The 17,574-nt window shown below is 42.6% G+C and overlaps 1 protein-coding gene across 2 annotated transcripts in view; it reads left to right on the top strand.

Moving 5' to 3' along the window:
* mat2b (methionine adenosyltransferase II, beta) overlaps positions 1–17,574 on the top strand; it is a 59,327-nt gene that overhangs the window by 29,695 nt on the left and 12,058 nt on the right. For both annotated transcript variants that reach the window (XM_051934226.1, XM_051934225.1), the window contains exons 2-4: positions 5,675–5,869; positions 9,192–9,306; positions 13,720–13,866. In XM_051934226.1, the coding sequence (XP_051790186.1) occupies positions 5,675–5,869; positions 9,192–9,306; positions 13,720–13,866 (457 nt within the window). The remainder of the gene's footprint in view (positions 1–5,674; positions 5,870–9,191; positions 9,307–13,719; positions 13,867–17,574) is intronic.

The raw sequence follows: 17,574 nt of genomic DNA, 5'->3' as shown, positions 1-17,574 counted from the left end.
CGAAGCGCGATATAGCGAGGGATTACTGTATGAACTGTTACCGTTTTTTCGTGTCTGCCGTGTCTATAGGAGGGTGACAATGAGTTAAATTCCAGTGGATGTTTTTCAAATGTGGATGAGCAATAAGTAAAAGGTATCACTGAAAACCGCAGGAAACAAAATAGGCAAAAAAAAAAAACAAAAACAGTACGAGGAAAGTTCGAAGAAAGAAAATTTACAGTGTTTCTGTTTGGGGATCATTGTGCACAACTGAGCTGCGGCCACAGAACTAACTGCTTTGTGGATGATTCATTCAAGCATTTCAAGGTCTTTTGTGCACTTCGTTATAATGAAAGTATCTGCTGAATGTACTCCGTAGTAACAAGATTTCTATATAATCACGTCATATGGGGAAGCTCGTGTCGTTATGAAAATTTCGTTATAAAGATATTCGTTGTAATGGAATTTTACCTCTGTGTGTGTGTGTGTGTGTGTGTGTGTGTGTATATATATGTATGTATGTATATATATATATATATATATATATATATATATATATATATATATATATATATATATATATATATACAGCGCCCTCCACAATTATTGGCACCCATGATTAAGATGTATTCTTAGGCTTCTAATAAATTCTTTTTTTTTCCCCAAAAAACATAGGCTCACAACACAAAAAAGAGAAAAATCCAACCTTTAATTGAAGTACATTTATTCATTGGGAAAAAAATCCCACATTAAGAAATACATTTTTTTACATGAAATAATGTGTGCCACAATTACTGGCACCCCTACTGTTAATATTTTGTACAACCCCCTTTTGCCAACAAGACAGCACTTAATCTTCTCCTATAACATTTCACAAGGTTGGAGACTCCAGAGAAAGGGATTTTTGATCATTCCTCTTTGCACAATCTTTCTAGATTGTCCAGAGTCCTGGGTTCTCTCTTATGCACTCTTCTCTTCAGCTCACCCCACAGGTTTTCAATGGGGTTGAGGTCTGGGGACTGAGATGGCCATGGAAGGAGCTTGATTTTGTGTCTGCTGAACCATTTTTGTGTAGATTTTGCCATATGTTTAGGGTCATTATCCTGCTGGAAGACCCAATGATGACCCATCTTCAGCTTTCTCACAGTAGGCCCCCAGATTCTGATTTAAAATGTCCTGGTATTTCAAGGAGTTCAAGGTTCCCTGGGCCTTTGGAAGAGAAACAGCCCCACAGCATCACAGATCCTCCACCATACTTTACAGTGGGCATGAGGTGCTTTTCTGCATACTCATTCTTGGATTCATGCCAGACCCACTTAGAATGTTTGTTGCCAAAAAGCTCTATTTTAGTCTCATCTGACCAAGGCACACGGTCCCAGTTGAAGCCACAGTACCGTTTAGCAAACTCCAGATGTTTACGTTAGTGATTGTAGGTGAGAAAAGGCTTTTTCCTTGCATGTCTCCCAAACAGCTTGTTGGTATGGAGATAGTGTCTTATGGTTATCATAGAGACTTTGTGACCCCAAGACACCACTCTTCGGTGCAGTTCTCTAACAGTGATCTTTGGAGAATCTTTTTACTTCTCTTACCATCCTCCTCACTGTGCGTGGTGGCAAGATAAACTTGAGTCCTCGTCCAGCCTTGTTTGTCACTGTTCCCGTTGTTTTACACTTCTTTATTATTCCTCTGACTGTAGATATAGGCAGGTTTAGGTGAGTAGCTATTTTCTTGTGGCCATTACTTGACTTATGAAGGTCGACACACATCTGCCTTACTTGAACGGCATGTTCTGTTGTCTTTCCCTTGTTGAAGAGTGGCTAAGAGCAATTGGGTTCAGTGTCACGTCATATTTATACCCCAGGGACACAGGGAGTCATTAATTACTAATTTAAAATTCAAATTTATTCTGATCAACTTTAAAAACTAAACTAGAAATTACAAAAATGCTTCAATTACATTTATTTTATAGGAATTGTTAGGGGTGCCAATAATTGTGGCACACATGATTTCATGTAAAAAAATTATGTCTTAATGTGTAATTTTTTTCCCAATGAATAAATGTACTTCAATTAAAGGTTGGATTTTTCTCTTTTTTGTGTTGTAAGCCTATATTTTTTTGGGAAAAAAGAATTTATTAGAAGCCTGAGAACACATCTTAACCAGGGGTGCCAATAATTGTGGAGGGCACTATATAATATATATATAAAAAGTGAATTTTCCCCTTGGGATTAATAAAGTATCTATCTCTCTGTCTATAATGTATATACAGGGGGTCCTCAGGATACGACGTTTCAAGTTTACAACACTCACTCCCATGAAAACTTTAAAAAATTGAGATGTTAGTGTTTCGGCTTACGCCGTTAGCGTCGTACTTACAGACTATGTGGGCGAACTAGTTTGGTTGCACGTAGAGGAAGTGTTCCGTTTGTGTTGCTTTGTTTGGCGACATTTTGGCCCTTATCATGGCTTCTAAACGAAAGTCAAGAGTCTTCAGATGCTAGTGCTTCGAAGAAGAGGACAGCCATCACGATGGAAGTGAAATTAGACATTGTAAAGAGGTCAGAAGGAATAAAGGTAAGGAATTTTTTACACATTTTCTGTCATTTTTTTCTGTTACTACAGTACAGTGTACAGTACAGTATATTTATGTCATTTTCCTTTTTCTGTGGCTTAGTTGTGTTTTTATGTTCCAGATTATGATTTTGCAAATGTGTTAGGATAGGTAAGTGACTTAGGCTACAGTGTGTTTCGACTTACACCAAAATTCGGGTTATATTACTGTTGTAGGAATGGAACTGTGTCGTAACCCGAGGACCCCCCTGTGTGTGTGTATGTGTATATATATATATATATATATATATATGTGTATGTGTGTGTGTGTGTGTATATTGAAAATCCTAAGCCTAAAAATGCAACGGTGACGTTTTTGTCACGCTTCATAGCTGGCTTACTTTAAAACCTACATATAATATATTTAGTATCATTCTTTTCAGAATTTATCGAACTTTAATGTGATGATGTTAGACTTCCAGATTCTTATTCCATTTTTTAATTTATAAACTGAAAAATATGAAGAACTCGCATCCCATGAGACGAGACTTTGTGCCGAGAGATATTTAACCACGCCCAGGGCCGGAAATAAAAGATAAATAGTGGGAAAGTTGCTGTACAGTCGGAGGTGCAGATCGAGCAAAGAGGAGGTAAAAAAAAAAAAAAAAAAAACTATTTGTTTCCCATTGTATCACCGTTTAAGAGGGGGTTTCAGAGGAGCAATTGTGTCTCCTTGGGTTGCGTTCAGCCCCCCTCTTCACAATGCGAGTGGCAGAGAAGTTAACTGGCTGGTGAGCAAAGCGAGCAGGGGGGAACCCCCTAGTATAGATATATAGATATTCTAATTATAATAAGCATTTTATTCTCTCTTATTCCAGATGTATTATTGATATGTTTTTATAGATATTTTATTAGTTAAATTTTGTTTGTTTTTTTTTGTATTTTTATGGTCACTGAACAATACGCCTACAGAATTTCATTTTGTTAATAAAAAATGAACAGTTAACACCTGTGGTCTATAGTTAATTATAAACATAAAAATAATAAATGTAACACTTTAATGTTGAATATAAGACATCTATGCATCTGGTTATGTGAGAGCTTTTTTTATTAAGATATAAAGAAAAAAAAATTGGAATTGGTATCAGAATCGGCCAAGTGGGTAGCACGAAGTCGGTGTTCGGTATCAGCTTTAAAACAACCTGATTGGAGCATCCCTAGTAATTACAGATTTATTTATGATTAAACAACAGGGCTGAGGGTTTGCATCTTGTTTATCCATCCATCCATCCATTATTCAACCTGCTTATATCCTAACTACAGGGTCACGGGGGTCTGCATCTTGTTTATTGATTGAATAAACATCATAGAATTTGTGTGGAATAGGAGGAGTGTACTGGGGGGAGTAGAGGTGGGTAAATTAATTGTTGACTGTTTCCTGTGGGAGAAAAAATTCAATATCATAGTTAATTGTTTGAAATGTACCATAGATACTCGCGTATTAGTCGATCTTGCAGATAAGTCGAGTGTATTTTTAAGCCGAAAATTGTTATGACCCGCATATAAGTCGAGGGTAAAACTTGACAGCTATCAGAGATAGAGGGCGACAATCCGCTGTTAATGGCGACAAAACTCACTGTCACGTCACAGGCATTCGCTCTGTGCTTGGAGAAATGCTAGACTCATTGACTCGGCAACTAATCCTTGCATGTGCGTGAGTTGCGAAATGTAAACAAAGGCAAGATGGCATCGACATGTCACAAGGGAGCAAAGCGAGTGTAGAAAAGAAAACAATCGGCAGACGATGTTTTGCACATTATCGCTGAGTCGGACTCTGATTTTTCAGAATCGGATTTTATTGACCGTGATCAGGAATCGAGCAAGAGAGTGAGAAGCCGGCATCAGCTGATCAGACACCAGCCAATGCCGCACCAGCTGAACGCATTCGCGCAGCCGATGCACCTACTGCAAGGTTCGCGTGGGAGGAATACCCAGACATTGATCCGTGGGAGCCGAACTGGCTACCGGCCTTCACAAGACAGCATGGCTTGCTGTTGGACACGACAGATCACCCGCTGCTGGACTACTTCAGGCTGCTCTCTCCTGATGCTGCTTTTCAGCTACTGTCAGACGAGACAAACGGGTAGGCAGAGAAATTTTTTGAATCGCGGGCTGCGCTTGCATCTCATTGATAGCGTGCGTTGCCTTAGTTCTTTTGATTCCAAATCTGGTTGCACGTGGCAGTTGATGGTATGTTTGTTATCCAAAACCTGCAAAAGCTAATGCTCAAATTCAAGTATTTCACAGTTTAAAGAATTATTTAATGAAATTAGAAAAAAACTAGCTAATTAGCAATAGTATTGCTGGCTTATAATTATTTCAAAGACCATGGGAAACGGCAGATGACTGGTGACTTAACACCGTGAAGCGTTGAGTGTACAATGTCATTACCCAAATTCTATGGACAATTGTGTTTCCCCGTGGATAAGTCGACCCTGTTTTTTTGAATGAATTTTAAGGCATACATTTTTCGACTTATACGCGAGTATAAACGGTATGTGTGGAGTAGGAGGAGTGTACTGGGGGGAGTAGAGGTGGGTAAATTGATTAGTAACTTTCTTGTAAAATTAATGATTATTTATTGACTGTTTTGATGTTTTGGTGTTTTCTGTTATTGAGTAAAATAAAGAACCACAGACACATGGAATAAATGACCAAGTAGTGTGTTAGGCAGTAGGATTTGAGGCACTTCCACAACTCAGCTTGATGTTATTTTGGAAGAATGGATTGGATAGGACTGGTGAGCTCCGTTGGGCTGAATGGCCTGTTCTCATCCAAATTGTTTTCATATGTAGCACCTGCCAGACCAAATACATTTTAAGCTTGTCAGTTTTTCCTCAGCAGATCTGATGTGATGCCACACCAACTAGTTGGCAAAGTTTTTGAAAATTCCTGGAATGAGAAACAATTGTGAAGAATTACCCTTTTTTTTTAATACATTTCATAAAAGTGCTACATTTCTGCAGGCTTATGTTTCACTCTGTTGAAACCTAAACTGTAATACTTCTTTTTTTATGTTAATTATAAGCATAGACAGAAACATTGTCATTTCTGTGTATAATTTTGTTTGAATTTTCTCCCCCAGGAAAATGTATATGTACCATTCAGACGTGTTTTAGTCACTGGAGCCACTGGGCTGCTCGGGCGAGCCGTGTACAAGGAATTCCACGACAATGACTGGCACACCATTGGATGTGGACACAAACGTGCCAGACCCAAATTTGAGAAGTGCAACTTGTTGGACCCACTGGCCATTCGACAGCTGATTCAAGAATTCCAGGTATGTATATTTAATACCGTCAACTTCTGGTATCTCTGAATCTTTTCCTTCATTTTCTGATTCAGTTTATTCTGAGGTGGCTGGAGCAAACACCAGCAGGCACTGGGGCGCAATACACGTGCACACCTACACTCACAAGTTGTTGTTGTTGTAGAAACGATTTAAAGACACCTGTTGGGATTTGTTGATCCTGTTTTTCTTTGGGACCTCCTGTTTCACTCCCAGTGCACTTCAATCCGTCTCCAGTAGGCACAAGTGCCAGTGTGTGCATATGTCATGTTGAACTGGTGACCATTAGTGCTGTGAATGGGTTTATTATTAGTTGTTTTTTTTTTTTCATCGGTTTGTTAGTTTCTGAGGTTTAGTACTTCATTGTGAAGGTTTTTAGAGTCCTAGATTCCAAATCCCTAATTAGTTTTTGGATTGAAAACTTGCTTTTGTTGAATTAATTATTTTGTACCCTTTTTGTCGCCATTTTCATCATCCATATTGTCAGGAGGCATGTCCTCGGAGGTCCTGAGCCACCTGTTATGACGCGACAGATTAAAAAATCTTAATTTCAGAAACTTCCTCACCTGAGTTTTGTCGATTCCAAAAGTCTTTTTGACACTTGTTTTTTTTTTTTGTTTATAAAAAATTACCAATTTTTTGACTTGATTTCGACTGATTTTTTTCTTTCTCATACATACCTATAAAAATTGTGGAATGACAATTACAATTGAGTACTTAATTATAGCGTTACACTGTATAAGTATATAAATACTGTTGCGTACCTCAAGATGTGTTTGCAGGAAGAATGGGACAAAATAACACCAGCATTTCTTAGTACTCAAAGCGCTATCCACACAGGGAGGAACCGGGAAGCGAACCCACAATCTTCCACAGTCTCTTACTGCAAAGCAGCAGCACTACCACTGCGCCACCTGTGAGAAGGGGGTAGTGTGGCGGGAGCGGTTCCCAGGGGAATTTGTGATGTGTGCGGTCCTCACTTAAGTGCACAAGTGGAGTTGTCTGCATCCGTATTTGATGCCAGGGTCTGCTAATTGCCACACCTGATCCACGTCCCCATGATAAATAATAGAAGCGCGATGCGTCTAGAGGGGGAGAAAGAAACGACAGAGGTAGAGAAGGCAGGAAGCAGGAAGAAGAAAACCGGTGCATGAACGAGCGAAGATGTAGCTGAGCAGTGAGCCTGGGGGTTTGGCCGGCACCCCGGGAGCAGTCGGTGGTGGTCGCTCCCACTGAGCATTAGTGAGGAGCGGGAGTGACCAAAAGGAGGATGGCTCGCTGCATAAGGCAGAGAAGGCAGCGGGAGTCGGGACTTGGGAAATGATCCCCCCACCAGCTTGAGTGCCCTGGTCACTGAGGTGCCCAAGTCATGGTCTGGTAGATAGATAGATACTTTATTAATTCCAAGGGGAAATTCACATACTCCAGCAGCACCTTACTGATACAAAAAACAATATTAAATTAAAGATTGATAATAATACAGGTAAAAACAGACAATAACTTTATATAATGTTAACGTTTACCCCCCCGGGTGGTATTGACGAGTCGCGTAGTTTGGGGGAGGAACGATCTTCTCAGTCTGTCAGTGGAGCAGGACAGTGACAGCAGTCTGTCGCTGAAACTGCTCTTCTGTCTAGAGATGACACTGTTTAGTGGATGCAGTGGATTTTCCATAATTGGTAGGAGCCTGCTGAGCGCCCGTCGCTCTGCCACAGATGTCAAACTGTCTAGCTCCATGCCAGCAATAGAGCCTGCCTTCCTCACCAGTTTGTCCAGGCGTGAGGTGTCTTTCTTCTTAATGCTGCCTCCCCAGCACACCACCACGTAGAAGAGGGAGCTCGCCACAACCGTCTGATAGAACATCTGAAGCCTACCGGAGCCATTGATCGGAATGGAGATCAGACCAGTAGCAGCAGGCAGAAAGGAGGTCAGCTGCAAGCAGGGTGGCTCCCCTGGTGCATAGCCTGGACGGGAGAAGCAGGGGAGTCACCAGTAGAAAGGCACCGGGATCTGTTTTTAAAAGGACGACTTCCAGCCATTACTTTAACCTCGGGTTTTTAAAGGATTTCTTTTCTTCTATTGTGTTTTTAACCTCCACCAGTTCACTCATTTTTATTGGATTATTTATTTATTTATTGAAACATTTTTGAAGCACTGCACTTTGGACACTGTTTGGTTTTGTTTGTTGTTTTTTAATAAAAGCACTTTTGCACTTTTTGCTCCATCCCCTTGCTTCATTGTTGTGCCTCACTGTCCCGCTCATCGGTGACATGAAGCAAGATGGGAGCGGAACCCGCATCATCACAATGTGTCATTGTCCCAACTTTATTTTGGAATGTGTTGCAGGCCTGAAATGCAGAAATGGATATTGTATTCTCTCAGCTGCATGTGCTATTTCTCTCTCTCTCTCTCTCTCTCTCTCTCTCACTCTCTTAGCAGCACGCGAGCCTTCTCTCTCTCTCTCTCTCTCTCTCTCTCTCAGCAGCATGCGAGCCTGCTCTCTCTCTCTCTCTCTCTCTCTCTCTCTCTCTCTCTCTCTCTCTCAGCTGCATGTGCTATTTCTCTCTCTCAGCTGCATGTGCTATTTCTCTCTCTCTCTCACTCTCTTAGCAGCACGCGAGCCTTCTCTCTCTCTCTCTCTCTCTCTCTCTCTCTCTCTCTCTCTCTCTCTCTCTCTCTCTCTCTCTCTCTCTGTCCACCTGACTCTGGCTCCTGAACTGGAGTGAGGTATCCACGTTTATACCGCGCCCTCTAACAATCATCCGCCAGCACTTCCTGGTGTGGCAGAATTGCTGCATGGGCACCTGGCAGTACTCCACATTCACTTGGATCCTGTTTTGGCCGCACTTCCTGGTGTGAAGGAAGTGCTGCAGTCCAGGGCTCTGAAAATGACCAGTGTCTCCCTGGCGACAGCCACCGGCCCCAGCTGGGTTGAGCTTCCAAGCTCCAAGCCCGTGGCACTGATGCAATCCGGGGGGGCCGCCCTCTCATGTCCAGGTATCGTCTCTCACAGCCGGGCAAGAGCCCCGTCCATCTGCCACAATATATATTATTAACAAATGAAGTTGACCAGACAAAACTTGAAATATCTTGGGGTCATATACCATCTGCAATGAAATAAAAGTCAAAGTAAATTTAAGAATCACTGCTCTTTTTTTTTTTTTCTTTGCATTTTCCATGCCGTTCCAACTTTTTGTGATTAGGAATTACATTTCTCCCAGTCTAGCAATATTGTAATTTAAAATATCTGTTTAATAGGATAAAGGCAGAGTTTTGAAAACTGAAAATGTTACTTTGTTTTGTTTTTTTCCAGCCTCATGTTATAATTCATTGTGCTGCAGAAAGGAGGCCAGATGTGGTGGAAAATCAGATGGATGCTGCCACACAGTTGAATGTTGTCGCATCTGCAAATCTGGCAAAAGAAGCTGGTAACATTAACCTTTTTATTAAAGAGTTTTCCATTGATGTACTTCGTTATAAATCACATAAACCAGTGAGAGGAAAATCTAGTAGTGAATACAATAAGCCTAAATCTGAGTGCATTAGCTGTTACTCTGGGATATGCTCTGTAGATTAAAAATGTTTTGCAGGATTGCCATATTACTACACTAGAACCCCAGACATCCAAGGTAATGTGGACTGATGCTACCCCGGATAGCTGAAAACTCAGATAAAATGGGTGGCCGCTGTAGTGGCAATGCTGTGCACAGAAGGTGGGATCTGATGCAGAGATAGGTCAGCTGACGTCACCAGGGAAGCACACCACTTACATTTTGTTCAGAGATGGGATCTGCGTGGCTGATGGATGGAGGTCTTCATTCAGCTCACCACTGGCAGTTCACCTCAGCGCAAACCTTCAAACTAAAGTGCTTTGTAGTGCGAGTCCACAGCAATTCAACTGGCAATAAGGGTGTGTTTTGCACCCTGGATGGGTTGGGTGGAGTGTAGTGGCTGACGCAGAGAGATATCAGCTAATGTCACAAGGAAAGTGCTCAGGTCACAGTGGTCATAGATGGGCTCTGCGTAACTGATGAATGGAGGTCACCATTTTACCTCTGAGCCAGAGAACATGAGCTTACAGTTTCCCACCAGCAGTTCACCACATCACTTACAACAAAACTCGCCAGTCCTTTCCACTTACTTCTTCTAAAAAAAAACATCAAGTTGAGTTTTTAAAGTCCCTAAAGTCTTACTGTCTACCACACTATTTGGTCACTTGTTCCAAGTGTCTATCGTTCTTTGTGTAAAGAAAAATTCACTAATGTTTGTGCGAAATTTACCCTTCACAAGTTTCCAGTGGTGTCCACGTGTTCTTGATGAACTCATTTTAAAGTCACCGTCTCGATCCACTATACAAATTCCCTTCCTAATTTTAAATACTTCAGTCAGGTGTCCTCTTAGTCTTGTTTTGCTTAAACTGTAAAGGCTCAGCTCTTTTATTCTTTCCTCATAATTCAACCCCTGTAGCCCTGGACTCAGCCTAGTCACTCTTCTATGGACCTTTTCTAGTGCTGCTATGTTCCAGATGAGGCCTTACCAGTGTGTTATAAAGCTTGAGCAGAACCTCCTGTGACTTGTACTCCACACACCAAGGCGCTATATAACCTGACAGTCTGTTAGCCTTGTTAATGGCTTCTGAACTCTGTCTGGAATTCGATGGCTTAGAGTCTTTTAAATCCTGGCTGAAGACTCACTACTTCAGTTTAGCACACCCTGACCAGAGCTGCTGATTAACTGTACAGACTGCATCTCTGTTAGTCATTAGCATTAAAACAAGTAATATCAGCCAACACAGGGCGCAAGGCAAGAACAAATCTCGGGCGGGGTGCCAGCCCACCGCAGAGCACACACACCCACAGACTAGGGACAATTTAGGATCGCCAATGCACCTAACTGGCATGTGTTTGGATTGTGGGAGGAAACCGGAGCACCCGGAGGAAACCCACGCAGACATGGGGAGAACATGCCAAATAAAAAAAAGCAGATTCTTTTGTATGGGTAATGATAAGGTGTAATTCTCACTGATAGTAACACATGAGTATGAGCTGAGCAAAGCAGCTGAGAAAATGTGATAAATGGGTCCGTCAGGGGACAGGCCAAGTAATAAGCATCAACTAATCGGAGCAGGATTAGAGTCAACGTTTTTCAGAGCTCTCCATTTTTACCCATCCACAGTGAAAGCTGAGCTGGTGTGTGATAAGTGGCCAATGGCGCTGTGCCCATTTTAAATAAATAATCGCGGCCCGCAAGAGTGCATGCCCTAATCCGGCACAAGCGCACACTTCACTCTGCCTGCCTGATCACGAAGACCTGTGTGAGTGAATGTGTCAGGCAGGTGCCTCATTAATTCCTTGGTGGGTGCAGCAGGTTTGCACCTGTGCCCTGTTAGGAGCATTGATATAAGGGGAGGCTGCATGGGAGAGAAGAAACACAGAATACAAGCAGAGCTGTGATAACAGCATTGCGGTTGAGTGGCAGGACAAGCCAGCCAGTTAGGGCAGAAAGGCAGTGCAGTTGTTGGCGCCACGTAGGATCCAAAAGATTGGTGCTCTATGGGCAGATTGTCCCCACTGTATACTTGTATAGTCCAGAACCTTGAGGAACTCCGGGCGTATCTCATCCACCCCCGGGGCCCTGCCACCAAGGAGTTTTTTGACCACCTCGGTGACCTCAGTCCCAGAGATGGGGGAGCCCACCTCCAAGTCCCCAGTCTCTACTTCCTCATTGGAAGGCATGTTAGTGGGATTGAGGAGGTCTTCGAAGTACTTCCCCCACCGACCCACAACAAACCCGAGTCGAGGTCAGCAGCACACCATCCCCACCATATACAGTGTTGACACTGCACTGCTTCCTCCTCCTGAGACGCTGGACCGTGGACCAGAATCTCCTCGAAGCCGTCCGAAAGTCGTTCTCCATGGCCTCCCCAAACTTCTCCCATGCCCGAGTTTTTGTCTCAGCAACCACCGAAGCCACATTCCGCTTGGCCTGCCGGTACCTATTAGCTGCCTCCAGAGTCCCACAGGACAAAAGGGACCGGTAGGACTCCTTCTTCAGCTTGACAGCATCCCTCACCGCCGGTGTCCACCAACGGGTTCGGGGATTGCCGCCACGACAGGCACCGACCACCTTACGGCCACAGCTCCGGTCAGCTGCCTCAACAATAGAGGCATGGAACATGGCCCATTCGGACTCAATGTCCCCCTCCTCCCTCGGGATGTGGTCGAATTTCTGCTGGATGTGGGAGTTGAAGCTACTTCTGACAGGGGGCTCTGCCAGACGTTCCCAGCAGACCCTCACAACACTTTTGGGCCTACCAGGCCTGACCGGCATCCTCCCCTACCATCGAAGCCAACTCACCACCAGGTGGTGATCAGTTGACAGCTCCGCCCCTCTCTTCACCCGAGTGTCCAAGACATGTGGCCGTAAGTCCGATGACACAACCACAATGTCGATCATCGAACTGAGGCCTAGAGTGTCCTGGTGCCAAGTGCACATATGAACACCCCTATGCTTGAACATGGTGTTCGTTATGGACAATCCGTGATGAGCACAGAAGTCCAATAACAAAACACCACTCGGGTTCAGATCGGGGGGGCCATTCCTCCCAGTCACGCCCTTCCAGGTCTCACTGTCATTGCCCACGTGAGCATTGAAGTCTCCCAGCAGTACAAGGGAGTCCCCAGAAGGTATGCCCTCTAGCACCCCCTCCAGGGACTCCAAAAAGGGTGGGTACTCCGAACTGCTGTTCAGTGCATACGCACAAACAACAGTTAGGACCCATCCCCCCACCCGAAGGCGGAGGAAGGCTACCCTCTCGTCCACCAGGATAAACCCCAATGTTTTGGCTCCAAGTCAGGGGGCAATAAGTATGCCCACACCCGCTCGGCATCTCTCACCGGGGACCATCCAAATTTTTTATTCATCATAGGAGGTTATGTTGAACCGCACTTTGTCTCATTCCTCACCTAGGACCAGTTTGCCTTGAGTGGCCCTATCAGGGGCATAAAGCCCCGGACAACAGAGCTCCTAGGATCATCGGGACACGCAAACCCCTCCACCACAATAAGGTGGCGGTTCGAGCAGGGGCAATCGGTGAGCTGGGAAGACGAAAAGGAAGTTGTGCTGGGCCCGTCTATGAGTGAAGGGAACATTGACCCGATTTTTTATTCTCATTTTAAGTCTTGTTTTTAAACTCACAGATTTTCACTGTTTTATTTGATTATTTTTTTTTAGCAGTTTGGACACTGCACTGTTTTGAACTTTGTCTTTAATGAAAGCAATGGCAATGTTTCACCTACCCCCTACCCCTTGCTATGTGTGAGTGTGTCCTCATCTGCTGGCTCATCCTCGGGTATGTAATTGGTGGTAGTGTGTTTTAAGAGGCTCCCTAGATCAGCCAGGTGTGTGGAGCCGACCAACACAGTCACATGGTGTTTCTAAAAGTCTACGTTTTGGGGGTTGTTCACACAAAAAGCAAAAATGGAGATTATTGTTTGCAATTTAAATGAAAACGTAGTACTGTTGACATTATGTAAGAGTATTTGTGTAATTTGTGTTGATTTGAAAATTAGGCAGTTTACTCTTGTATATTGATATTCTGATATATTGTTATTTTTGAGCAACATGTAATTTTAGCACCTTTGTTTGATATATGTATGCAGTTTATTCTTCAGTTTCATACCTTTTCTTTCAAAAATTTGCTAGTGTTATGCAGTTTCATTCGGATGATTTGAAGTTGCTGGCAAACTAAATTTGCATTCATCAAGGCCGGTACAAATATAACTTTGAAAACAAGGAGATATTATTTGCATATCCTAAAATTTCTTTGTTTTCCTTTTCAGCTGGAATTTTTTTAATTTACATCAGCACTGATTATGTGTTTGATGGAAGAAATCCTCCTTATGCAGAAAACGACAGCCCAAACCCATTGAATGTTTATGGGAAAACAAAACTAGAAGGAGAGAAAGAGGTCTTGCGACATAATATAGGTAAGATGTTTAAATGAATGAGTGGTGGTGATTTTTTAATACAGTGTCCTCCATCATGTCTGAGACAAATACCCATCCATTTATTCATCCATTATCCAACCCTCTACAGTGGACCCTTGACTTACGAACTCAATTTGTTCGCGAGGGCTGGTTGTAACTCAAGTTGGTTGTAAGTCAAGACTATTTTGCCCATAAGAAATAATGGAAATACCCATAATGCGTTCCAAACCTCCCACAGTAACACTTACGTAACCTTTTCGTAATAAAAAAGGGTTGTATAATGTACATAATTGACCAAAACACCAATAATTTTTCTAATGTACTAACCAAAAAGTTATAAAAAGTGCCTAGCCTACCAGAAACAACAAATTCATACTGTACTCGCCGTTTAATTTGACATCTTTGGGTTGCAGGAAGGGAGGAGGAGGAGAAGAATGAAATGGAAGGTGGTTACTGTTTGGAAGAAGCCTCCTTATACAAATCTTTTCTTTGTAAAATTGTCGAGATGATGGATTTCGACATGCTGTGCATAACAGTGCATCCGGAAAGTATTCCCAGCGCATCACTTTTTCCACATTTTGTTATGTTACAGCCTTATTCCAAAATGGAATTCATTTCTTCCTCAGAATTCTACACACAACACCCCATAATGACAACGTGAAAACTGTTTACTTGAGATTTTTGCAAATTTATTAAAAATAAAAAAATTGAGAAAGCACATGTACGTAAGTATTCACAGCCTTTGCCATGAAGCTCCAAATTGAGCTCAGGTGCGTCCTGTTTCCCCTGATCATCCTTGAGATGTTTCTGCAGCTTCATTGGAGTCCACCTGTGGTAAATTCAGTTGATTGGACATGATTTGGAAAGGCACTCACCTGTCTATATAAGGTCCAACAGTTTACAGTTCATGTCAGAGCACAAACCAAGCATGAAGTCAAAGAAATTGTCTGTAGACCTCCGAAACAGGATTGTCTCGAGGCACAAATCTGGGGAAGGTTACAGAAACATTTCTGCTGCTTTGAAGGTCCCAATGAGCACAGTGGCCTCCATCATCCATAAGTGGAAGAAGTTCGAAACCACCAGGACTCTTCCTATAGCTGGCCGGCCATCTAAACTGAGCGATCGGAGGAGAAGGGCCTTAGTCAGGGAGGTGACCAAGAACCCGATGGTCACTTTGTCAGAGCTCCAGAGGTCCTCTGTGAAGAGAGGAGAACCTTCCAGAAGGACAACCATCTCTGCAGCAATCCACCAATCAGGCCTGTATGGTAGAGTGGCCAGACGGAAGCCACTCCTTAGTAAAAGGCACATGGCAGCCCACCTGGAGTTTGCCAAAAGGCACCTGAAGGACTCTCAGACCATGAGAAAGAAAATTCTCTGGTCTGATGAGACAAAGATTGAACTCTTTGGTGTGAATGCCAGGCGTCACATTTGGAGGAAACCAGGCACTGCTCATCACCAGGCCAATACCATCCGTACAGTGAAGCATGGTGGTGGCAGCATCATGCTGTGGGGATGTTTTTCAGTGGTAGGGACTGGGAGACTAGTCAGGATAAAGGGAAAGATGACTGCAGCCATGTACAGAGACATCCTGGATGAAAACCTGCTCCAGAGCGCTCTTGACCTCAGACTGGGGTGACGGTTCATCTTTCAGCAGGACAACGACACTGAGCACACAGCCAAGATATCAAAGGAGTGGCTTCAGGACAACTCTGTGAATGTCCTTAAGTGGCCCAGCCAGAGCCCAGACTTGAATCCGATTGAACATCTCTGGAGAGATCTTAAAATGGCTGTGCACCGACGCTTCCCATCCAACCTGATGGAGCTTGAGAGGTGCTGCAAAGAGGAATGGGCCAAACTGACCAAGGATAGGTGTGCCAAGCTTGTGGCATCATATTCAAAAAGACTTGAGGCTGTAATTTGTGCCAAAGGTGCATCGACAAAGTATTGAGCAAAGGCTGTGAATACTTATGTACATGGGATTTCTCAGTTTTTTTTATTTTTAATAAATTTGCAAAAATCTCAAGTAAACTTTTTTCACGTTGTCATTATGGGGTGTTGTGTGTAGAATTCTGAGGAAAGAAATGAATTTAATCCGTTTTGGAATAAGGCTGTAACATAGCAAAATGTGGAAAAACTGATGCGCTGTGAATACTTTCCGGATGTACTGTATTAGCGATCACTGCACTGACCGAAATTACGTCCACAAACACATGTATCTGGGCTCCGACTGACGCTTATGAACGCTGTCGGCTGTTTGTTTACAATTGCACAAGTGGATACACGTGACCACATTCAGGTCGTAATGCAAGACGTTGGTCGTAAATAAAAACAAAAATTTTGGTCATAAATCAAGTTGTTCGCATGTCAGGCCAGTCGTATATCAAGGGTTGACTGTATATCCTAATTACAGCGTCACAGGGGGTCTGCTGGAGCCAAAACCAGCCAACACAGGGCGCAAGACAGGAAACAAACCCCAGGCAGGGCACCAGCCCACCGCAGGAAACAAATACCCATCATTCCTTGATTTCCCCCTCTGTTCCAGTTTAAAAAATACAATACAATACAGTTTATTTTTGTATAGCCCAAAATCACACAGGAAGTGCCGCAATGGGCTTTAACAGGCCCTGCCTCTTGACAGCCCCCCAGCCTTGACTCTCTAAGAAGACGAGGAAAAACTCCCAAAAAAACCCAGTAGGGGAAAGAAATGGAAGAAACCTTGGGAAAGGCAGTTCAAAGAGAGACCCCTTTCCAGGTAGGTTGGGCGTGCAGTGGGTGTCAAAAGAAGGGGGTCAATACAATACAGTACAATACACAGAACAGAACAAATCCTCAATACAGTATAAAATAAAAGTTTTTTTTTTTTTTTTTTTTTTTTTTAAGAAGTAAAAAAAAAAAAAAAATTTAGAAGTACGGAGCAGAATTTAACAGCAGATGATATCATATAATAAGATTTGGATATTTTTAGAGTCATTTGAGTTAAATGAAAGGTATAACTGGGTGTCATCTGCATACGAGTGAAAAATAACATTGTTTTATAATGAGAGATCCCAGTGGAAGCCTGTAAAGTGAAAACAGTAAAGGTCCCAGTACTGAGCCCTGCGGGACACCATACTGAACTTCTGTGTAAGGTTGGGCGGTATCCAAATTTTGATACTGTCAAACCTCCTCCCTATTTTACCTCGGTATACGGTATTACCGTGAATAAATAAAAAAATGTGACGTAAGGCTCAGACAGCGTCACCAAACTGTTGGCTTGTGCCTAAACCGTTCAGAAACTGAATATCAAACACTAATACTGAAACAATAACAAAATAACATGCAGAACAATATTAACAACTTTTATTAGCAACAAATAGCAGTTTATAAAAAAGTGCAAATACAACAGTCAAACAGAATTAAATTAACATAAACATCCAGAACAGTTTTCGCGCGGAGACGTGCACACAAATCAATTAAATTAAATCACACCGCCTGAACAACTTTTAATAACAAAGAAGAGCAGCTTATAAAAAAGTGCAAATAGACCCACAACAGTCAACCAGAGTTGAATTAACATAAACATCATCCATATTATAAAAAGTATTGCAAAGCAATAGTCCTAAACAAAAACTTCTTTCCAATATTGTTTTTAACGTAAACCAAATAAAAATACCTGAATCAATTAAATAAATAAAAATAAACACGGTGCGAATAGGAACGAATGGCAAG

This window comes from Erpetoichthys calabaricus, chromosome 11 (genome assembly GCF_900747795.2).
Source record: "Erpetoichthys calabaricus chromosome 11, fErpCal1.3, whole genome shotgun sequence".
In the NCBI taxonomy this organism is placed as follows: Eukaryota; Metazoa; Chordata; class Cladistia; order Polypteriformes; family Polypteridae; genus Erpetoichthys; species Erpetoichthys calabaricus.
This window is presented reverse-complemented; position numbering and strand designations above follow the sequence as displayed.